The 19,981-nt window shown below is 34.6% G+C and overlaps 1 protein-coding gene across 3 annotated transcripts in view; it reads left to right on the top strand.

Annotated features, from left to right (window-relative positions):
- Nucleotides 1-17,714, top strand: part of vta1 (vesicle (multivesicular body) trafficking 1) — a 70,334-nt gene extending 52,620 nt beyond the window's left edge. For all 3 annotated transcript variants that reach the window (XM_006642961.3, XM_015339138.2, XM_069198277.1), the window contains 5 exons: nucleotides 1,299-1,374; nucleotides 3,934-4,045; nucleotides 11,084-11,266; nucleotides 13,616-13,693; nucleotides 16,648-17,714. In XM_006642961.3, the coding sequence (XP_006643024.1) occupies nucleotides 1,299-1,374; nucleotides 3,934-4,045; nucleotides 11,084-11,266; nucleotides 13,616-13,693; nucleotides 16,648-16,793 (595 nt within the window). In that variant the 3' untranslated portion in view covers nucleotides 16,794-17,714. The remainder of the gene's footprint in view (nucleotides 1-1,298; nucleotides 1,375-3,933; nucleotides 4,046-11,083; nucleotides 11,267-13,615; nucleotides 13,694-16,647) is intronic.
- Nucleotides 17,715-19,981: the final 2,267 nt, after the last annotated feature.

The raw sequence follows: 19,981 nt of genomic DNA, 5'->3' as shown, positions 1-19,981 counted from the left end.
TTTTTGATCAATAAATGAATGAAAAAGTGTATCCTTTTGTGTATTGTTTATTTTATTGGGTTTCTTTATTTTTATGACTCATGAAGATCTGATCACATTATAGGTAAAATTTATTCAGAACTTCCATTTTTTGGAATGGTTGACAAACTCTAGCACCATTGCAGGTCAGTACAGGCATACAGGCACCAATGACATGATCTAGCAACACAAAAAGGGAAAACACTGAGGCTGAAGACTGAAAGATGGGCTTTTTTATTGACCTCCCATTTCAAGGTAGAGAAGATTGTGCCATGAAACTTAAAGGTATCTGCCCTCTTCACTGTCTGATAATCAATCCCAGGAGGTTGTCATTCTGTCACATCTGAAGTCAAATGTTACCTCTTTGGGTTTAGTTATTTGAGCAGGAGATTGTTTTGACTGCAACAGCTCACCAAAGCAGTGACCACCTGCCTGCACAGAGATTTGTCTGTTGTTATTAGCCCTGCCAGTATCGTCAGCAAACTTGATTAATTTCACAGATCATGTAGTAGATACATAGTTATTTGTATACAAGGATTATAGAAGTGGTGACAGACAGCAGCCTTGGGGGGCACCTAAGTTTAAAAAAAGTGGCTGTGCGATCTTCTGATGTACTTTGACCACCCGCCTCCTGCCTGATAAAAACAAATCTAGAACTGGATATTTTTCCATTGTGTGATAAAGCACTTTGGGGAATGAAAGCAAATATAGAAATATTTTATTTATATGTGGACATAATTAATGTTTTAGTCCTTGTTATACAGACTTTAGTCTACAGGAAATGTTTTCATTGCTTCTTGCAAAAGCACTGATTTTCAGAAGCACAGAACTTTATGATCAAGTGTTAAATTCACTATTATATCATTTTGGGGATGTATAGTTAACATTTATGAACTCTTTTCATGGCTTCTTTTCGTGCTCCCTGTCAATCTGTCGTATCCCACACACAAGTACAAAAATTAGGAGTTATGGCATTGCTGTCTGTACAAGAATCCAACTTCTGTACATTTGGTTTGTGTTTTGTCCTTCTTTTGTTTTATGTTGTTTCACTCTAAATGAATCTGCGATTTGTAATGGTTGATTTACATTTTATTTCAACATTTATGTCGTACAATCTAACATCATGTTTTCAGTCCGGTCTGCAATATAGACAAAATACATACCACTTAAACTGTTATGAATGATTTCATGCCTATAGGATCATTGTCTTCTTAAATGGCAAGCACAAGAGGTAGTGTATACTTTCATGGATTTATGCTGTTGTTTTTACTTTTTAACAGGAATATGATAAAGTCATTCTACACTGCAAGTCTCTTGTTTGATGTTCTTTCAGTGTTTGGTGAGCTTTCAGAAGAGGTAAGCCAAGCGGCTAAAATCTTGTGCATTTAATGCAGGTGGTACACTTAGTTTAAGCATTTATCTTTCAACCAGTTAGATGTTTTAGAGCAAGCACAGTGGTAATGGATACAAACAGTCAATATGATATGGTATATTAGGATTTTCATAAGACCTTTGATAAAGCTCCTTATATAAAATGAATTCTTATATTCCAGTCTTAAAAAACATTGAAAAATACCTGTTTATGTTAACATATCATCTTCTAGACAGTGTGTTATATTTGCAATACAATTTTAAGAAATGCTGAAATATATGCTTACATTAAGGAATGTTATGGTACAAATGTACCATGCATTAGTAAGACCTCAATTTGTACCTCAGAAGACCTCAAATTGTACAACTGTACCTCAGTTGTACAGTTTTGGTGACGGTACTGCAAATATTGCTACTTTGGGATTTCCAGTGGAAACTCACATCCTGGAATGTCCTTTACTGACAGGCTAACAAACTTTTAGTTTTGAATATTGATGACTGTGAGGGTGCATGATTAAAAATTCTTTAGGTATTGACAGATTCAACCCATTAGACATCTCCAGAATTGTCAATGAAGCATGAACCAGCTAAGACAAGTGAAAACTACAGGGAAGTGCATTTAGAGGACAACAGGAAGCACCTCGTACACAAAGGGTTGTGGGAGTATGGAACAAACAACCCAGCCATTTTGTTAAAGCTAATACCCTTTTGAGAAACAGTTGGATGGGATCCAGCTAAAAAAGCAAACAAGCTGGATGAGCCAAATGGCCTAATTTCATTTATACTCTTTTCATTCTTTATCACATTTTTTTCCTTTCCCATCAGCTCTGGAAAGTCTATTCAGAGGCAGTTTTATCTGGAATTGTTATAAACAGTCCAAGCAGAAATAGCAGTGGCACAGAGGATATGATAAGGTTAAAAAGTAAAATATACAGTAAATGAAAGTAAAGATACTTGACTAAGCTACTATTTAAGTAGTAATTGTGAAGATATTTGCCTACTTGCTTATTTTTATTTTGCATACCAATTCAGAGAACATGTTAAATAATTTTATGGTTTGCTGAGTGGAAACAGTCTGTAAATAGAGGCATTTCAGCTGTCTTTAATTGCTGTTGCCCTAACATTCAGATTTAAACATCTACATTTGTGTGCTGTTGCCTCAGACATCCTTTTAAAGAAAGAAGTGACCTGTGTCAGAAGACGTACAATGTTTCATTGAGTTTTCTTCTCTCCCTTAGGGGCAGGCATTTCCCTACCGTAGAAAGCACATTGGGTGATGTTTTTTAACACTGCTCCTTCATACTGTAACATTAGCCCAAACAATGAGCCTTCAGAATCTCCCAGATTATGTTACTGTTTGATAGATTTCCATGATGAATAGAAAGGGATTTGGTTACGTACAGAAAGAGAACTTTGAACAGTAGACATAATAAAGCTTAACTTTTATTCAGGAATTAGCTGTCCTGTAATTAAAGTATAGTGCCAGATACAATATGAGCTTTCAGCATGCATACATTTAAAGTGATATCAAAGCTGTAATCATAGCTGTCAACAGACCTTTGTCACAGTTTTAATCATTTTGGATTCTAAGGTTCCAAGTAGAATGGATTTTTTTCACTGTGCCTTATCTTCGGGAAAACTAATGTTTTGGTTTTCCAACGTTCATCACAGCAGTTTGAAGTGAATCTCTGCACAGTCCCTTGAATAGTGTATTCTCTACTGGTCACTTTGAATTCACAGCTGCAGGTGAAAACAAAACCACTATGCTAATCTTATTTACATCTCATTTAGGCAGTTTGCCTTCTTATCATATTAAAGGTTTGAGGGAAGTTTATACCAAAAATATAAACAAACCATATGACTTTTCTTCTTCTGTAAGTTGCAACTCATTTTATGAGTTAATAACTCACAGGGTTTTAAGAGTCCTGTTAGTAATTTGACATCATAAAACATGTCAAGTTTTATCCCTAAATGCTTGAGGATTCCCCTTCTGCAACAATAGTATGGAGATTGCCAAATCAGAACAAGAATTAAATAGGCATATTTTCTTTAAGATATGTATCAACTGAGACTACAGTAAAACCAATCCCACAGTGTATATTAGTATATGTCTATTAAGTATCCAATATAATCTATGCCAACTGCCCAAATGGACATTGTCTCTTTTCTTTACTTTTAACTGTGTCACTTAAATACTGTAAATGTTACAAGAGTCTGCTTAATAGTCTGCCCAGCTGATGAATACATTGTGGTCCTCATGCAGTGCAAACCCCTGTTGCAACCATGCTGTAGCAGCTACTTCTGGACCATTCTCTAAGAAAAACATGCTGAACTGTGAGATAGGAGCCTTTAAATGGTCTTTTGTTTTTACATCTAATTAGAAATAAGGTGATGGTTCTGATAAATTTGAAAATGTCACAACTGAAGCCCAGCATGCCTCCCTTCCCCCCCAAAAAAGGTCATAAAGGTTATATTTTTTCTTCTTACTATTATTTATTAATTAACTCATTCATTCATTACACTCTCCTTTTTTCTTCATTGCAGAACATCCAGCACAGGAAGTATGCTAGGTGGAAGGCAACTTACATCCACAACTGTTTGAAGAATGGCGAGACGCCCCAGGCTGGGCCTATTGGAATGGAAGGGGAAGCATATGGTGAGGGCTGATATTAACAATCAGTGGTACAAACAAACCGTGGCTCCTGTTAACAAAATAAATTTTCTTGAGCATTTCTGAAGGCGCATTGAAGACTATTTCCTTAATGGGTATACTGGCATACTCGTGTTTGTAAAGGTTAGCCACATTGTGTTCTCAAGAGCCTTATCAAGTTTAAAGTTTGTACAGAAACATAGACAAGAACCCTAATGGCTCTCAGTGCAGTTAAACTGATTTTTAACTTACCATTCTTTAAGACTTCTTATCTGTTAAATATTACGGGTGGAGTTTAATTCTGCATTTTTTGCCTCTGTAAGTAAGTGATATAGCTGTGAAATATGGTTTGTTACTTTTCAATTATAATAAAAGATTTTTTCATCTGAAGTAATTCTTATTAGGGCAACAAACTTTTTTTATTTTAAATACTTAAATATTTAATGATTTTAATTAGAAATTAGATGGAGATTGGCAACAGCTCAGACTATTGGCAATTATCATTATATAGATCATCGGGGGTTTGAAAGTCAGTTAAAAATAAGCAGTGGTTTTAACACAGACCTGGTGAGGAACATTCCAGCATATAGTAGTCTATGATGTGAACCTGATCGTGGTTTTCATAGTCAGCCAGACCCATAAAACGTCTCTCCACTCAACATCTGCTGGGTGTGCTGTGTTTGGTCTGACCTGTTCATGTCAGAGATGAAGTCATGTTCTACACTGTCTGGTGGGATTGCTTTAGTTTGTGATTCCACACTGAACATAAACACAGGACAGTGCCGGGGGGACATATTTGTTTTGCTGTTTGGCTTGGAAGGTAACTTCTATCAAGTTGTTAGTCCATATCATTTGAACAGAATTATATTGGCATTTGCAATTCAAATTTTATGTACAAATACTGTATATTTGGGTCTTGCGCTTTTATTAATTTTATGTTATGTTTAGGAGGTCTCTTGAGAAGGATCTGGGCTTCACACTCCAAGGAGTGACATCATGTTAAGTAATTCTCAATGATGTCTAACAAAGCCAAGATAAAACTGATATCATGGTCTCTCCCCCACTATGTCTGCACATCAGGATCTTATCTCGCATTGTTTCCTTACATCTGTCAAACATGCACAGCAGAGGGGGATGTTCAGAAAAGGGAGCTTACTTTGAATGGTGGGTAAGTGTCGGGAGAAAAGAAAACAAAACCGCAGTCTGGTTAAGTAGTGGTACAGAAGAACCACATCTGTTTCTACTTATTTTATTTAATGAAAAGCAATAAATCATACTTTTATTTGATACAGACACATTAACTATTATCTTGGTACATTCTCATTATGTCCAATTATACTGCATTATAACAGAAATCAGTCTACCTTGACCTTTTACATTATATCACTTCTACAATGAATTATTTTTTACATTTACTTGAATTATACTACACAGATAAACCAGGGTTACTACCTGTTGTAATGGGATGTAGGGGAATACCTAAGTATTAGGAGGTTAGAGTATTTTAAGGAAGAGTGCAGAATATATTAGATTGAGTATATATAATTGAGATATTAAATATTTAGATAGTAAAAACCAACAGGAAAAATTGTTTTCCATCATACACTTAGAACGTTTTAATTTTATTCCAGAATCATGTGAAATAATGTTAAATGTAATGTTTACATCATATTACACACACATTTATAAAGCATTAATGGTGAAAATTAACAATTACTAGAGTGTTCTCTAAACCTTTAGTATATAAGGAGTTTAAAACTATGGGAAAAAAACAGAACAAGCAGCTTGAACAGGCCTTTATCTACTAAGCCTCGGCTTATGGTGAATATCTAAACAATCACTGAGAAATTTTTTTAGTCTTAATATCTTTCATGTGCCATGCTGTGCCAGTCAACCTGCTTTGAAGGATGTTGCTGAAAGATTTGCAATAATTCCTGCTTTGTTAGATCCCACAATAAAAGCGCCATTGTTTTAGATACATACAGTATTTGCTTGACTTTTCCATTTGCAAGTGGAGGAAGATAATGAGCAAGGAGAAAGGAATGGAGGGGAAAAAAAACCAGTTTAAACAGAAGAGAACCAATTCCAGGCAACCTTTTTGATTAACATTTTCCTAAGGCATCATCTGTGCTGCTGGAATATGGTTATAACAAACTGTGAATGATAATGCAAGCCATAATTTTCCTGTTCACATAAGAAATCTCAACGTTTTAAGATTATCAAGCACAGGGTTTTAATTACCAAAGGTGCTGAAGGTAGAGGCTGAAATAAAGCGTTACCAAGAGGGACAATTTGTTCTTTACTTGCTAGCCATCTTTTCTTCAAAAATGTCTAGTCAATTACAAATAGTAAGAGACAATTTACGTTTGGACTGCACATGAAAGAATTCACTTGTTTTGGAGGTACCAGTGGCCTTTTAGAATGATAGTCCTGAGTCATAATTAAGAATCTAAATATAATAATAATTCTGCCATTATATACATGCTGCAGACCAAACAAAACACATTAACATATTTAAAATAGTTCCTGTCTTTACTTGCCCTTAGGCTACGTATTTCCTTCCTTAGAGTCAATTTTGCTAATGTTTACGGATTAAATGTTCATGCCTGGTCATAAACAGAATCTTGCTCAATATAAAATTAAAGAACATTATTTCTTCCTAGGATTTTCTTATCTATTTTCTCATGAGGATGGAAATGTAATTAATGCAGACTGCAACACACTTGCCCAAGATTCTATCCCAAGGGAAAAGAATCTGTTTTACCTACTGTATTATTTTCACATTACTTCTTAATGGAAAAACAAGGCCCTTGTGCAATAATTAAGTGTTTTCCAAGATCATAATTGAACAGGTGTCTCAATGAATAACATCAGAACACTCAATTAAAATAAGTCCCATTGGTAGCCTGCATATTTCATAAGCATGCATGAATCCTTCATAAGTAAAATAAAGAACTTGTCATACAGGCATGTTGTAATTTAAAAATCTGATTTTTTCCAACTCTTCCGTACTAAAATTATAGTATGTCTTAGCAGAAATTAATTTTAAATAGTTTAACTTTTAATTTTGCAATTTGTCCTTTGGGAAGTTTTATAGAATTAGGTTTGTTCATAATTAGACATCACATTAATCATTCATACTGAACATTTGTCTTAGATATAGACTCTATTATGGATATATTTAAAATCAACTTAAAATTTTTGACCTGTTGGTGGTTCCAGGTCCACTCTTTCTCATAAGGTCAACTCTAATAGGTCCACTCTTACTTCATTGATTTTTATAGACATTTTGAAAAGTAACTTTTATATTTCTTGATATCCGCATAGTGTTACCAGCTAAAAGGTTAAAAACAGTTAACAAATTGTGATAAAATAAAGAAAATATTTTAGCCTTTCTTTTAGTTAGGAATTTCTAACTACTTAATTGTTCAGTAGTAATGTAATTCCCCATGAATTTTGAAAATATTTGAGGAAATGGAAATAATACGTATTGACATTTATTATTTAATCTAATCTAACAGAGTCTTCTGTGTATTATTTTTCTGTGCTCTTCTGACTGGGTCTGATATTACTATCTCTTCTTTGACCCTTAAAGCCCTTCCCTTATTGTGACTTAGAGGTAAATTTTCAGTCATGATATTGAGAACAGCAAACCAGTAGTAACTCTGGCACCTCTGTACATTCTGACATCATATACCTGTTACCAGTTAATTCTAGTCCTTAGTATCAGTTGTGAACATTATGGGGCTGCTTATGTTTCTTATTTGGGAAGCCTGTATGACTTAGTTAATTTTTCAGTTTATTTTCCGTTCCTGGTACAGTGCAGTGTACTTATAAAACATTTCAATAGTGCAGTTGGACCATATGAAATAATGCAATTAAGGATGTTCTTTACTGCTTTCTGCAGGAAACGCATGTTGTGGAATAATGTTTAGCTTTTTTAATTGGTTTCCTTTTCATGGAGTAATATCCTCTAAAACAAATGTAAAAGACAGGTTTGTTTGTGTGTTTGTATTCTTCTGTACAGAATTAAGATCTTAACCCCCTAAATGTAGTCCTACATTCTATATAACTTTGGCTGGACAAAACAATGCATGACTGAAGATAAGCTAAGATTCACAGGAAAATGTTCCTCTTCTTTCACTGTCAGAACTCTGCACTGCACTGAAATTGTGCTTTTGCCTGGATTGTAGGTTTTGGGAATGTTAGCACCTTCACTTATTTTCCAGGCTTCCAGACGGCTGTTTATATCTGGGTATATTTAAGCAGTTACATGGTGCCTTCAGCAAAATGCGTACTTATTTTGTTTGTTTTTGGCTTAGAAAAAATATTTAATTTAAACCACAGTTATTATCTAACCTTCAAATGGCTCATTCAGAAAATAGCCCTTTTTGAATAAACAGACATTTGTAGGAGAAAAATAGCCTTGAGAAACCAAGAGAGCAAAATAAATCTAAATCAAACAAACAGCAGTCATATGCCTTTAGATTATGTTGCCTATTTCCCATTTGTCCGTCAAAGTCTTGTGTAAGTTTGCACCCATTTTAAAATTATATGTTAAAAAAAGTTTTAATTCCTCTGGGAATTACGAAAGCAATAGAATTAAAGAAGAAAGATGTATCTTCAGTTTTGGAAAGTATTGTTATTTTTATTCTGAAATGCAGTATTTTTATTAATTTTGAGTAATACAAACAGACCCTGGGAAAATACACTTGACAACTTTTGTTGGATACACGCAAATTGCATTTTTTTTTAAGTCAAGAAAGCATAGTGCTGTGGTATCAGGCAGTCTGCTTCTGCGATATGTTTTTTATATTGCCATAGTTTTCCAATGCTTACAGAAGCAGTCCTGTACTCGTCTACAGACCATTTTCAAGATTTACAATGAACTCAGATGCTGTTACTGAAGATGAACAAGGTTAATTCCACACTAACAAAACAGAAGCAACACAATGTTTCAGCTGCTGAGCCATCTTCACGAGTGAAGACTGAACAGCTAGAACTTTTTTCTTCTTTCTGCTTTTCAGTGTGAAATTAACATTTTCTTTTTCCTTTCCAAGCTGCACACACAGAAGCAGCTCCCCACTCAAGCTCTTGTTTATTGTTCTCTTTTGGGTGGGCCGGCAACCGTGTGACTTACTGTAGATCTAGGTGTTAATGTGTAGATTATTTTACACAACACATTTCTCTTTTCTGCTGTCATCATGTCAAGATTACGTATTAGTTGCCTTGTAAGCAGCTTTGAAAATTGAAAAGAAAAAGGATTGTACAAACTGAGGTGTATTTGTTGATTATCTGTTCTATGCATACAAATCACCTGACAGCAGCATTAATGCTCTTAGGAGTATCTCATTACTATGTCAGGAAATGCTGATCCACATCTTTAAATACCCCAGGGGCTCTTCATTGATTCATCTGGTAAAAGCCTCTCTGTGGAGGGCAGGATGAGACCAACAGCTGGTACAGAAAATTTGCTGGAACAGAGAAAAGATTGGCTGAGGTGGAATTAAGAATTCCCAATTCTGCCTGGAGGCCTATGGATTCAGCATTTTAAATTGAAGTTGTATTTGTTCTCCCACTAGTTCTTATGTCCCCAATATTTACTTTTTGAATTCACAATGCAAAATGAAATAACTGGTTTGGCACAACATACCATACCATACAGTTTTACTGTTTATTTTATTTTGTGTGTAATTACAGTTAACTACAGTTCAGTATATGGTGAAAAAAAGTACAATACAGTATTTATACATTAATTCTAAGGTAATTTACTTCCTTTCCAGTGCTGAATGTATTGACTGTACTGCATGTTTTTTAAATGGATTCGATATTCAATGTTCTCCTTAGGTAAAATGTTTTTATTTATAAATATCATGAATGGTAATTCTCTCTATGTGTTCATGCAGTGGCTAAGAAAGGGTTGCTTCTGACTTGCATAATATTTGGGTTACATACTGTACAAGACAAGCAGAAGAAGACATTTACATAACTCGAGCAGTGGGTGTGAACTTTGAAATGTCCACACTTCCAATGTTAGACTACAGTGATGTTTATAGAATGGTCTTTAAAGTTGTTCTTAGGAGGCTTTGTCCTTCACTATTTTGTCATGCTTTATATTTGGGCACCTTGTTTTACATATTATCGTGAATTATATTGTTTGAATGTTCAGCTTTCTCTGCATACATGACCATGCTTCACTGGTTTAAACTAATTTACAGATCTTTAATTGCAATTTAAAATGTAGTATTTTTTATCAAACTGTATATTCCAAAAACATCTACCAGAGTGTAAACTAAAACTTGTAGTGTAAACTAAAATGATCCCCCTGTGTATTCTGGGGCATTTGGAGACGTGATTAAATCTTTTCTGCCTCATATTTGGTACTTGTTATCCTCTTATTTTTCATCTTGTCATGTTAATTAAATTTACTGAATGTTCTCATATTTCTTTCACTGTTTTTTTTTTGTGAAATGGTGGTATAAGCCTCTTAACCAGGTCATCAGTGTAAATGAGAACTTGTTCTCAACTGGTTTATCAGGTAAAATAAAAATATTATTTTTCTTAATCTTCTTATTCTGGATTGAGATCTGGCTAAAGGATAGAGCCTTTAGTCTTTGATAGAAACTATATAGAACTTTAGTAGAAACGTTTTTAGTCTTTAGTAGAGAAGATTATGATGGGACTGTGTTCAGTTATTAAAAATCCTCAAAGGATTTCACAAAATTAACCCTAATGATGTCTTCAGAATTGACAAGAAAGAACAAGAGGGCACAAGTAGAAACCATGTGAAACTGCAAAGAAGAAGGTAGTTATCCAGCCATGTTGTTGAAGCTGATACCCTGGCTTTTTTGTTTAACAAAACAGCTGGATAAGAGCTTTAGATCAATTAGGTACTGGCAGCTAAATGGACTAGTTTGGCCAAATGGCCCCTTCTAATTTGGAGCCTCATGTTCGTATGTTTACATGTATAACTAGACATACTGTACAGCAAAGTCATCTGTTGTGTTGATAACCCTTTTGAGTTTCTGTTGTTTTTCCCCACAGATGATGAATATGACACTGACGCCGGGGCATCATTTCAGCCTCTGCAACCTCCGCAGCCTTCCCAGCCAAGCTTCCCCACAGCCGATACAGGTGGTGTGCCACCCTCCAACTTCAGCAACATCCATATTCCACCAGGGGCCCACGCCCCGGCCAACACCCCTGCAGAGGTGCCTCCCACTACAGGTACAGCATGAAAGCACCTTCCGGCCCCTGGCGTGTGTACTGTGTTCAAATAATTAGAGCCGCCTTGATCATTCCATCTCACTGTGGCCTGGTGTTAAAGGTCTTCTGTAAAACAGAGGGATGACTGTACACTACAGTAACCCAGTTATATTTTATTATATATGAGATTTTGTTCATTTACCACAAAGATTAAATTAGATTTTGCATAGCTTTTAAAACAAACCATAAAAATAAATATTGGTTAATGTAGTTCTCTTTTTCTTTTTTCCTCTGGTCTGTTATGAAAGAATACTTTGTCATTTTTAATATGTTTAAAAAGGAAATGTGCCAAGCAACCTTTCTTTTTCCTTTGAGGATACTGGCATACAATTGAATTTACTGGAATATATTTATGTGTTAGTCATGGGGAAGTTGGTATCTCTTTGTAAAGCATAGCATTGCAAGAATATGGCATGACAAAAATAAAAGTAATGCTTCTTGTGTGAGGGCGTTATATATCATTTAAATATATGTATTTATCTAAGTTATAGAAGTTGCTGCTGCTCAAGCTGTAGGCTTGCTTTTACCACATTTCTATTTTTTTTTAAAACAGAACTGACAAAGAACAAATTAAAATGCAAACCCGTACAAAAGCAAGTCAGACTCCTTCCTTCAAATGTATTCAATGTGTATTTAAATGTGTTCATATTGTTGAGTTTTCTTCTCACAGTCCAGCAAGTGTGATAGCAGATTATTCAGTTTAGAAGTAACAAAGCGGGCCAAAGCAGCTTTTTGAAATTGGCCTGTACTAACCAAATAAGACAAATACCAACAGGGTAAAGACCTTGTGATTACAACTTGTGTACTTTGGCTTATTTTACATGCATGGGAAACTGGCTTAATCATTTTTCCTTTCGCATTCCATTGTATTTGGAGTATTAGCAAATTTCCCTATGTGATTGCCGAGGTAAATGCATTTCTAAATATTGTGTTGTTAGAATATATCCACTTTGAATTCAGAAACTTTAAGTATTATTCAGGTTGAAGAGTGAACCCTTCCTCTTCTTTGGACTGTGAGTTCTGGTGGCACATTATCTGGCAGAACTGAATGGTTTCTAGACATTTGTATGTATACAGGTGTATCCATACAGGTGTTCTGTTACTGCACAATTATTCACAATTCTGTTATAGGTCAGCAATCAAAAGGCAAATTTATTTTGCTTTGGAGTATTTTGTCCTAAATATAAGTATGGTTTGCAAAATACTGCTGTCAAATTCCCATTTGTAGTGCGCATATGCTATGTTGTCTACACTATCTTCTAAAGATATTTGTTTAATTGCTGGCTTATTGATTTTTTTATAGAATGTGTTACTTTAAAAGGTTTATTCTTATTTCACTTTTTTTAAAGAAATTTCAAGAGATGGGTGGGTCCAGAGCATTGCTTAAACACCTGTGAAGATGAATTTTACTTGCTTGTATCTTCAGTCATTTTTAAATAGTTTGTTTAATTATTTTAGTTTTTTAAATAATGCAGTAGCTACATTGTGTAGTCACAGCATTATGATAAATGTCATTTTTGTACTTTAAATGGTATAGCTATTCTAGTATTTATGAAGTGGTCCACACAGTCAACACATTTTTTAATTATCTTCTTAAAGTAAGTAAGTTTAATCAAAATACTGAACTAATATTAAACTGAAATACATAGACGTTTAGGTTGGGTTAGAAGTTTGGGTTGTATTACAAACCATGGTACCTGCTATGTACATTCTCATTTTCTATACAAAAATTAAAATTAATCCTTATTTTTATAATGTGAGCAGTGTGTTCTGGGCCGGTTCTGTTCAGAACAGCATTTTTCCTTATGAGATTTCCTGTTTTCATTTCTGCACCTTTTAAGAACTGAGAAAAGATTGAGGTCATACCTTTAGCAGAGTATGCTTCCCGTTGTGTGCGCTACTTAATTAGCGTAACTCCCTTTCAGCCACTTCGGAAATGACTAATCTGCTGCAATTGACCCCAGGAGTAGCCCTTTCTAATTAAATTCAGAATAACACTGAGAACTTTTTTAAAATCTAAAAATCATAACATTTCAGTTTTTAGAAATCACGTTCCCTTCATGTTTAAATGCATGTGCTTCCAGGTACTGTATACCCTTTATATCAGATTTATTGTTAATGATGGCAACATCTGTATTGTACTATAGCTAAAGATGTTATTACTGGAATAAAGTCTTAATTCAGGGTTTTTTTGTTCTATAAACACATCCTTTCTAAAAATACTCATATGAATAGTGTTTTGGTGATTCTTAAAAAGTTGTGTTTTTCCTGGTGGCAAACGAGTGTCTGGTCTGTTCCCCTTGTCCACAGGAGAGGCTGTTAAACCTGTGCCTGTTCCTAGGAGCATTCCTGCAGTTGACCCCTCACTGCTGAACACCAACCAGCAAGGTAAGGTCAGGGACTGCAAAGGTGGCAAACAGCTCTTCTTCAGTCTGCAGCTAGAACTTGACATCTCTGTAGAATTTAATTTCTCTCTATACGAGTTGAAACTCAGTTTGTCACATTCTGTGTAATACAAGTTAGAAAGTTGCTGTTATTGGACTGAAATGACTCTGTACTTCATTGTAATTCGAGGAGGAGTTGGCACACCGCAGCTAATTTTTTTACTTCTCCTGCTTATCAATACTAGTAAATGGAATTATTGGAACGAAAATGTGTACATATTTTTACAAATCAACTTCACTTCACTGAAATCTCAGTTCTTAGTTTGAGCATTCATTTGGTTAAAAATATTTAAAAATGTGTATCTTTTTAATACAACAAAATGGGACTTTATTGAAAGGGGTTGAAAATATTGGTAAGTTGTGATGCAACTGAGTTTCAGGCCTTTAATGTTAAGTCCTCTTAAAATTAATTATGTAAACATAAGCATATAAAATACAGAGAAATGTGTAGGAGTGGCTATTCCCTTTCTTATAACAAGCACTGTATTAGCCAAACAAGATACTGTAGCTATAAATCTGTTGTGTCCTGAAGATGTTGATGGGCATTTACGGTTGTATCTTTTTAAAAATTAAAAAAGTTGATTTAATTTTGATTGAATGTCTCCCACCAAAGTTTGGAACATTTCCACACTGCACATATGCTACTATGTTCTCCTCCTGATCTGTGACCTCAGTCTCATTTGCTGGGCTGTAGCTGTAAAGATAAAATTGATGATTGATGAGGCATATTTGTGCCTTTTCACAAGCAACAAGCTGTTCAACCTTATACACAGAGTATCTTGCTGGTCAGGCACCCATGTATTTGTATTGTATTCGGTAATCACAACTTCTTCAGAGAGCTTTCCAGACTATAAATTAGCTTATCCCGCAACATGACAACACGTGCCACCACATAACAATGGCTACAATGCAGCACATTAATGAGCTTGGTTTTAAACTGTTAATTACCTAATCTGTAGTCTGAACCTTTTACCATCACATTTTTTATCTGTTTGGCCTGGTAAAGGACGTTCTCTGAGTTTGAGGCTTTTGTGATGATGATATATTGTCGATTTACAGTAAGTGGCAGTGCAGGAATGCCTCAGGAACCAGCCAACATAATTTTCAGTAAGGCGCGTGTAACCTTTCTTAAGCAATGGCAGGATGCAGTCATACAAAGACATTTATTGCAAGTCTTCCCGATCTGTAAACCATATTGATTGAGTAATTTTACAAAAAATATTTTGCTTAACTTACCCTAGTATAATACCTTTACTGTCCAGCAGTGAGTGACCCTTGACATTAACAAGCTCTAGCGTGATTTTTTGACCTCAGATTGTAATGACTTGAGACAGGTTTAGTGACTGTGCTTGTTGTGTATGATGATCTTGTGAAGGCAGACCTAATGAAATCAGCCCAGTCCTTACTATTCTCTCTCTGACCTTAAGTCCTGCGGTCTTGGCAGTCAGTCTGCTCTGATCTGATATTTGTTATAATCTCTAACCAAGTGGTCTGTCGTCTTCATATAGTCCTGATTACTGTAAATACATGCCATAGGTAAATGACTTGTAAAGTGTACTTTAATGTACTGTACAATCTGTTCTGTGCACTGTATTGCATATTGCTAGTGGCACAATGGGTATGTAATGTATGTGGTACTTGTACTTTTGCAAATGAGTGAGTATTGAGTTTACCACCACTTCTGCTAAACCTACAATTTGGCTGACTGGTGGTAAATAGGAGTTTGTTGTGGGGAACCTCAAGAAAATGCCTTGCCTTGTCTGCATGCAGTGCTGTATATCAGTTATAGCTGTTTATTTAAACTAGAGAACTAGAGTTAATAATTTATTTGCATGTTAGGGGATCAATCCCCACGATCTTTTACATCATTGAAAGTACTATGTATTTTGAAACGTGTACAGAAAGCTACATTTCTAGCAAAGCCACATTAAAACGTCTCCCTGCAGTGGAATTAAAATGAAGGGTGACATGTTTTGATTTGACCTCTGTTATTTTCTATTTTGAGGAGAAAAAAAAGTTATTCCAAGCCACTGAGTAGTGTATCTTATACCAGCAAAAGATACCATGACGCCTAGGATGGATGCTCCTTGTCTGTTTAAAATTTGCTTGAATGCAGATTTTAAAATAGCTTAAACTTATTACAAGTAGACTGTAATATTGATTATATTTTTCTTAAGTGGCACGCAGTCTTCACTGTGATACTACCATATATATCATTTATTTTTATAGATTAAGATTACAAAAAAGTGTTTTATATGAACTAGTTTGCCAATTATCCTACACTGGTCCTGGAAAGCCACAGTATTCTGTTCTTTATTCCCACTGAGCCCTTAGTGACACAATGGAGTCAATTATTTTGCTTAATTGGAACATGTTTTACCTGTCTGTTTTCCCTGAATATTTAAAGATACCTACAAAATCTTCATTATTGTAGCTGTACAAGTGCATAGCCCTGACAGCAGAATTTCACTTGTATTACACAGTAGTCTTTGCTGACATAAGTAGATTTAAACATTCAGATTGAAAGAGATATAGCTTATACTTATTTTTTGTTACTGTTTCTTGAAGGCTGCATCATCAGCATTTTAAAGCCCGTGTTGACCATCGGTTTTTGACTTTGGCTTAGAATGATCCATTTATTGACTGACTGTTGTCCAGGTTTTGCGATTTATTCCTCTAACTCCTTTTCCCTGTATTTCTCTCTGCAGAATGCCTTTTCATTACTGAACATTCTATAATTTGCACATTTTTCTCATTGTTTGGTTTCAGACAACTTCCTATGTGTTCAACACTTTAGTCTAAATGCATTATGCTGAAATCACACATTTAGAGAAAATCACTAGTAAGAAACATAGCTTTCTGAGAAAAAAGCAGACTTTCTAATTTGTGTTCCAACAGGTGAAGTTCGGCTCACACCAGAAGATTACACCAGGGCTCAGAAATACTGCAAATATGCTGGCAGTGCTCTGCAGTATGAAGACGTCGGCACAGCAGTCCAGAATCTGCAAAAAGCCCTCAAGTTACTTACTACAGGAAAAGAATGAAACCTTTGTCTTCAGTGTCAGTGTATCAGTTATCTGGCCAAAAGAACCAAGAGGCTATTACTCCACCCTCAGCTGTATCTGAAGAAAGCAATTCTGTTGAAGCCCTCAAATTCACTATAAACAACAATGAAATGTGTGTCTCTACTGGATTCCTGCTGTAGCTTTTATTGACAACCTATTACTGAAATAATGAACTGTCTTGAACTGAATCATTTAAGCTTTTGATGTTAATTACTTCATGTAAAACAGTGAAACACACAGGTAACAAAGTTATGATTTATCAAACTTTTTACAGCAGCAGAGAAATGAATCTCAGCTGGCATGCTTGTATTTGCTAGGCCCTTTATATTAGTAAGCAAGTAAGAGTAAGGTATCTGAATTAACTCCATTAAAAATAGACTAAAATGTTTCAGTTAGAGTCAACATATTTAGGCAGAATGAATGTCATTTCTTAAGGACATGCACTGTGCAGTTTTTTTTTTGTAGTGAAAGGTTTGCCATTTTAGTTTGTTAATAAAATGATTTTTGAGACTTAAAAGATGAAAATGTGTTATTTCAATAACTGTCAATGAAGAGCATTTTATTTCTTGATCATTGAGTGACATTTCTGGCTTGATTGTCACTGTACATCTAGAAAGCTGTGGTGACTCTTAAGAAAAAGGGTTTATGCTTAATCCATAGCAGGCTTTCACAATTTCTTATCATAAAGTAGCACCAAAGTTCCAGCTCTTTCTACTTACTGAGTTGTAATGTTCCATAGCTTAAGGTTATACTGTAAATGAACTGAATTTGCTGATTTTATCTTCAGCTGACACCATTGCATACTGCTAACATAAGAAAATGTATTATTGTTTGTTATTGGAAGTCTAAACAAGTTGATCTATCAATTAAATTGCCCAGTAAAACATACATAGAAATGAACTGGGAAGTTTTGTGTGTATAATTTACATGTGCAACTGCGTTTGCTTCTTGCACATATGTCATCTTCTCTGTAAAGTGATTTTCACAAGAATAAATATGTTTACTCATAGAGGGTCTGAGGCAATAGAAAGAAGTACTAAATGTGTACATATTGAACTGCATAATGTCAGTAAAATCATTTAAAAACTACAATGCTAAAACCCAAATAGTTTATTTTAGTACAGTGCTTGGGCAATACTCACAATAAAGATTAAAACAAAACTGGTCAAATTCATTAACACCATTTACCCATTTTGCTTAAGTAAAGGTGTTATTGTATTTCTTGTTCATTTTACCATTGCATACAGTAGGTCATACTGTGCCCTTAAGATAAGTGAGAACGTGTGGAGATTAGTTTCTTCCATACATTATTTTTCATAATATTTATCAATTAAGTATGCATAAACATCTATGAAGGTCAATCTTTTGGTTTGGACCCCTCTCCCCCATGACCCATAAGATGCTGAAGTTTTCTACACGTTAAAACTTCCTTCTGCTGTCATGCTACTAAATTTTAACGACAGTTTGAAGTAAACTTCAAACTTAATACCTCAGTGGAATAGAAGTGAAAATAATGTTGAGGTAGCTTGGTTATATAAATATGAACAGCATAAAATTGAATATTTTTGTTAATCATTTATGTACTGTGTTCTTAATGTTTTCTGATTAAAATGAAAAGAAATATGATTGCATAAATATCATGCATACAGTACATATTGCTTTGAGTGACTAGAATAAACAAAGCAATTAGTGATATGTATTCTACTTATGAAGTTTTGTTATCTTACAAACTTGTGATATTCATCTTGTTAAACTCAATTAACCTTCTCTGACATTTCAGTATCATTATTCATAAATGTATCTTCTAGGTCCTTAGAGAACTATAATTCACTAGCACTTGCAATTAAAAGCTCTTCTTCTCTGAAGGTAACATGCAAGAGCTGGTAACTGCGTGAACATAATTATGGAACGTTACCCTCCAGTGTAGAAAATTAAGCAAACAGTGAAGCATGCTCAAGTACAAATGGTGTGTATTAAAGTCTAATGTGAAATATAGTACCATATAAATTATCCATAAAATGAATACAAACAGAATTTGTTGACAAGTGTTAACATTTGAAAATAGGGTAAAATTGCATTTCAAAATCATTAAACATCAGTACTATTACAAATATCTTACAAAGTATCTGCTTTTAAATGTTTGCTTAATAGTATTAAAGGTGTTTTAAGGAATTTAAAGTTCCAAGCTTTTATGTTTCAGCTCCAAACCATTTATGTGTGTAACAGAACAATTTATACATGTTTATCATCTACTGTATATTTACATATATAGGTATATTCGTTTTAATTTTAATAATGCTATCAATTTATTTCATGCTAACTAAAGGTGATTAAATCTACTCTGAAGGCATTTCCTGATATGAACTTATACATCATTTATGAGTTCTGATACACTTTAAATAAGTGTATCAGACTTGTGAACTTCCTTTTTTATTTGATAGAAAATCCACCATTATCCTTTAAATGTCTTGTTTGTCATTTTGAAAGTAAATTTATAATTGCTTTATAAGCTTGGGTTGTGTTTTTGTTATTGGTCAACCTTAAATCATCAATTTCTTAATCCCTCCAACAATTTAGTTCTGACCACTGTTTTAGAACAAACCACTCAATTAGGTGGTTTGTTCTAATAAGTAGTTTAGAGATCCTTTGAAATGAGCAAATTACCTTTAAGAAATGGTGACACCTATATAAAGGCATCCATCCTATAAATACAGTTATATTGATATAAAGTATAAGAGTATTTAAACAAATGACGTAATAAAACCTCTCATGTTTGAAAACTATTTACCCTAGAAGTTAGAACACTATAAAACCATTGCATATTTCACAGAGATCTGTCCATGTCAACTCCAAATATGCATTTAAAGAGCTGGAGGCTGAGTGCCCCAGTCAGTAAGTGAGCTCTCTTGGTTGGGCTCTATAATCCAGATGTCACCTGTTCAAACATGTTCATGTCACTATCCAGCTGTAATGGAGGTTCCCTTAGTGACAGCGCACAGCTGTCTGAAACCCACCAGGAGAAAGCTGGGATTAGTCAAACGACTCCAATTGCTACTTTGTGAAAGACATTGTGGAGCTTGCAAAGGACTAGAAATAACCTGTCATTCCTAAAAAATTCCCCCACCTTTCTTTGGGTACAATGCATCACTTCTTTGTTGTGCTGCAAA

This window comes from Lepisosteus oculatus, chromosome 2 (assembly GCF_040954835.1).
Source record: "Lepisosteus oculatus isolate fLepOcu1 chromosome 2, fLepOcu1.hap2, whole genome shotgun sequence".
Lineage (NCBI taxonomy): Eukaryota > Metazoa > Chordata > Actinopteri > Semionotiformes > Lepisosteidae > Lepisosteus > Lepisosteus oculatus.
This window is presented reverse-complemented; position numbering and strand designations above follow the sequence as displayed.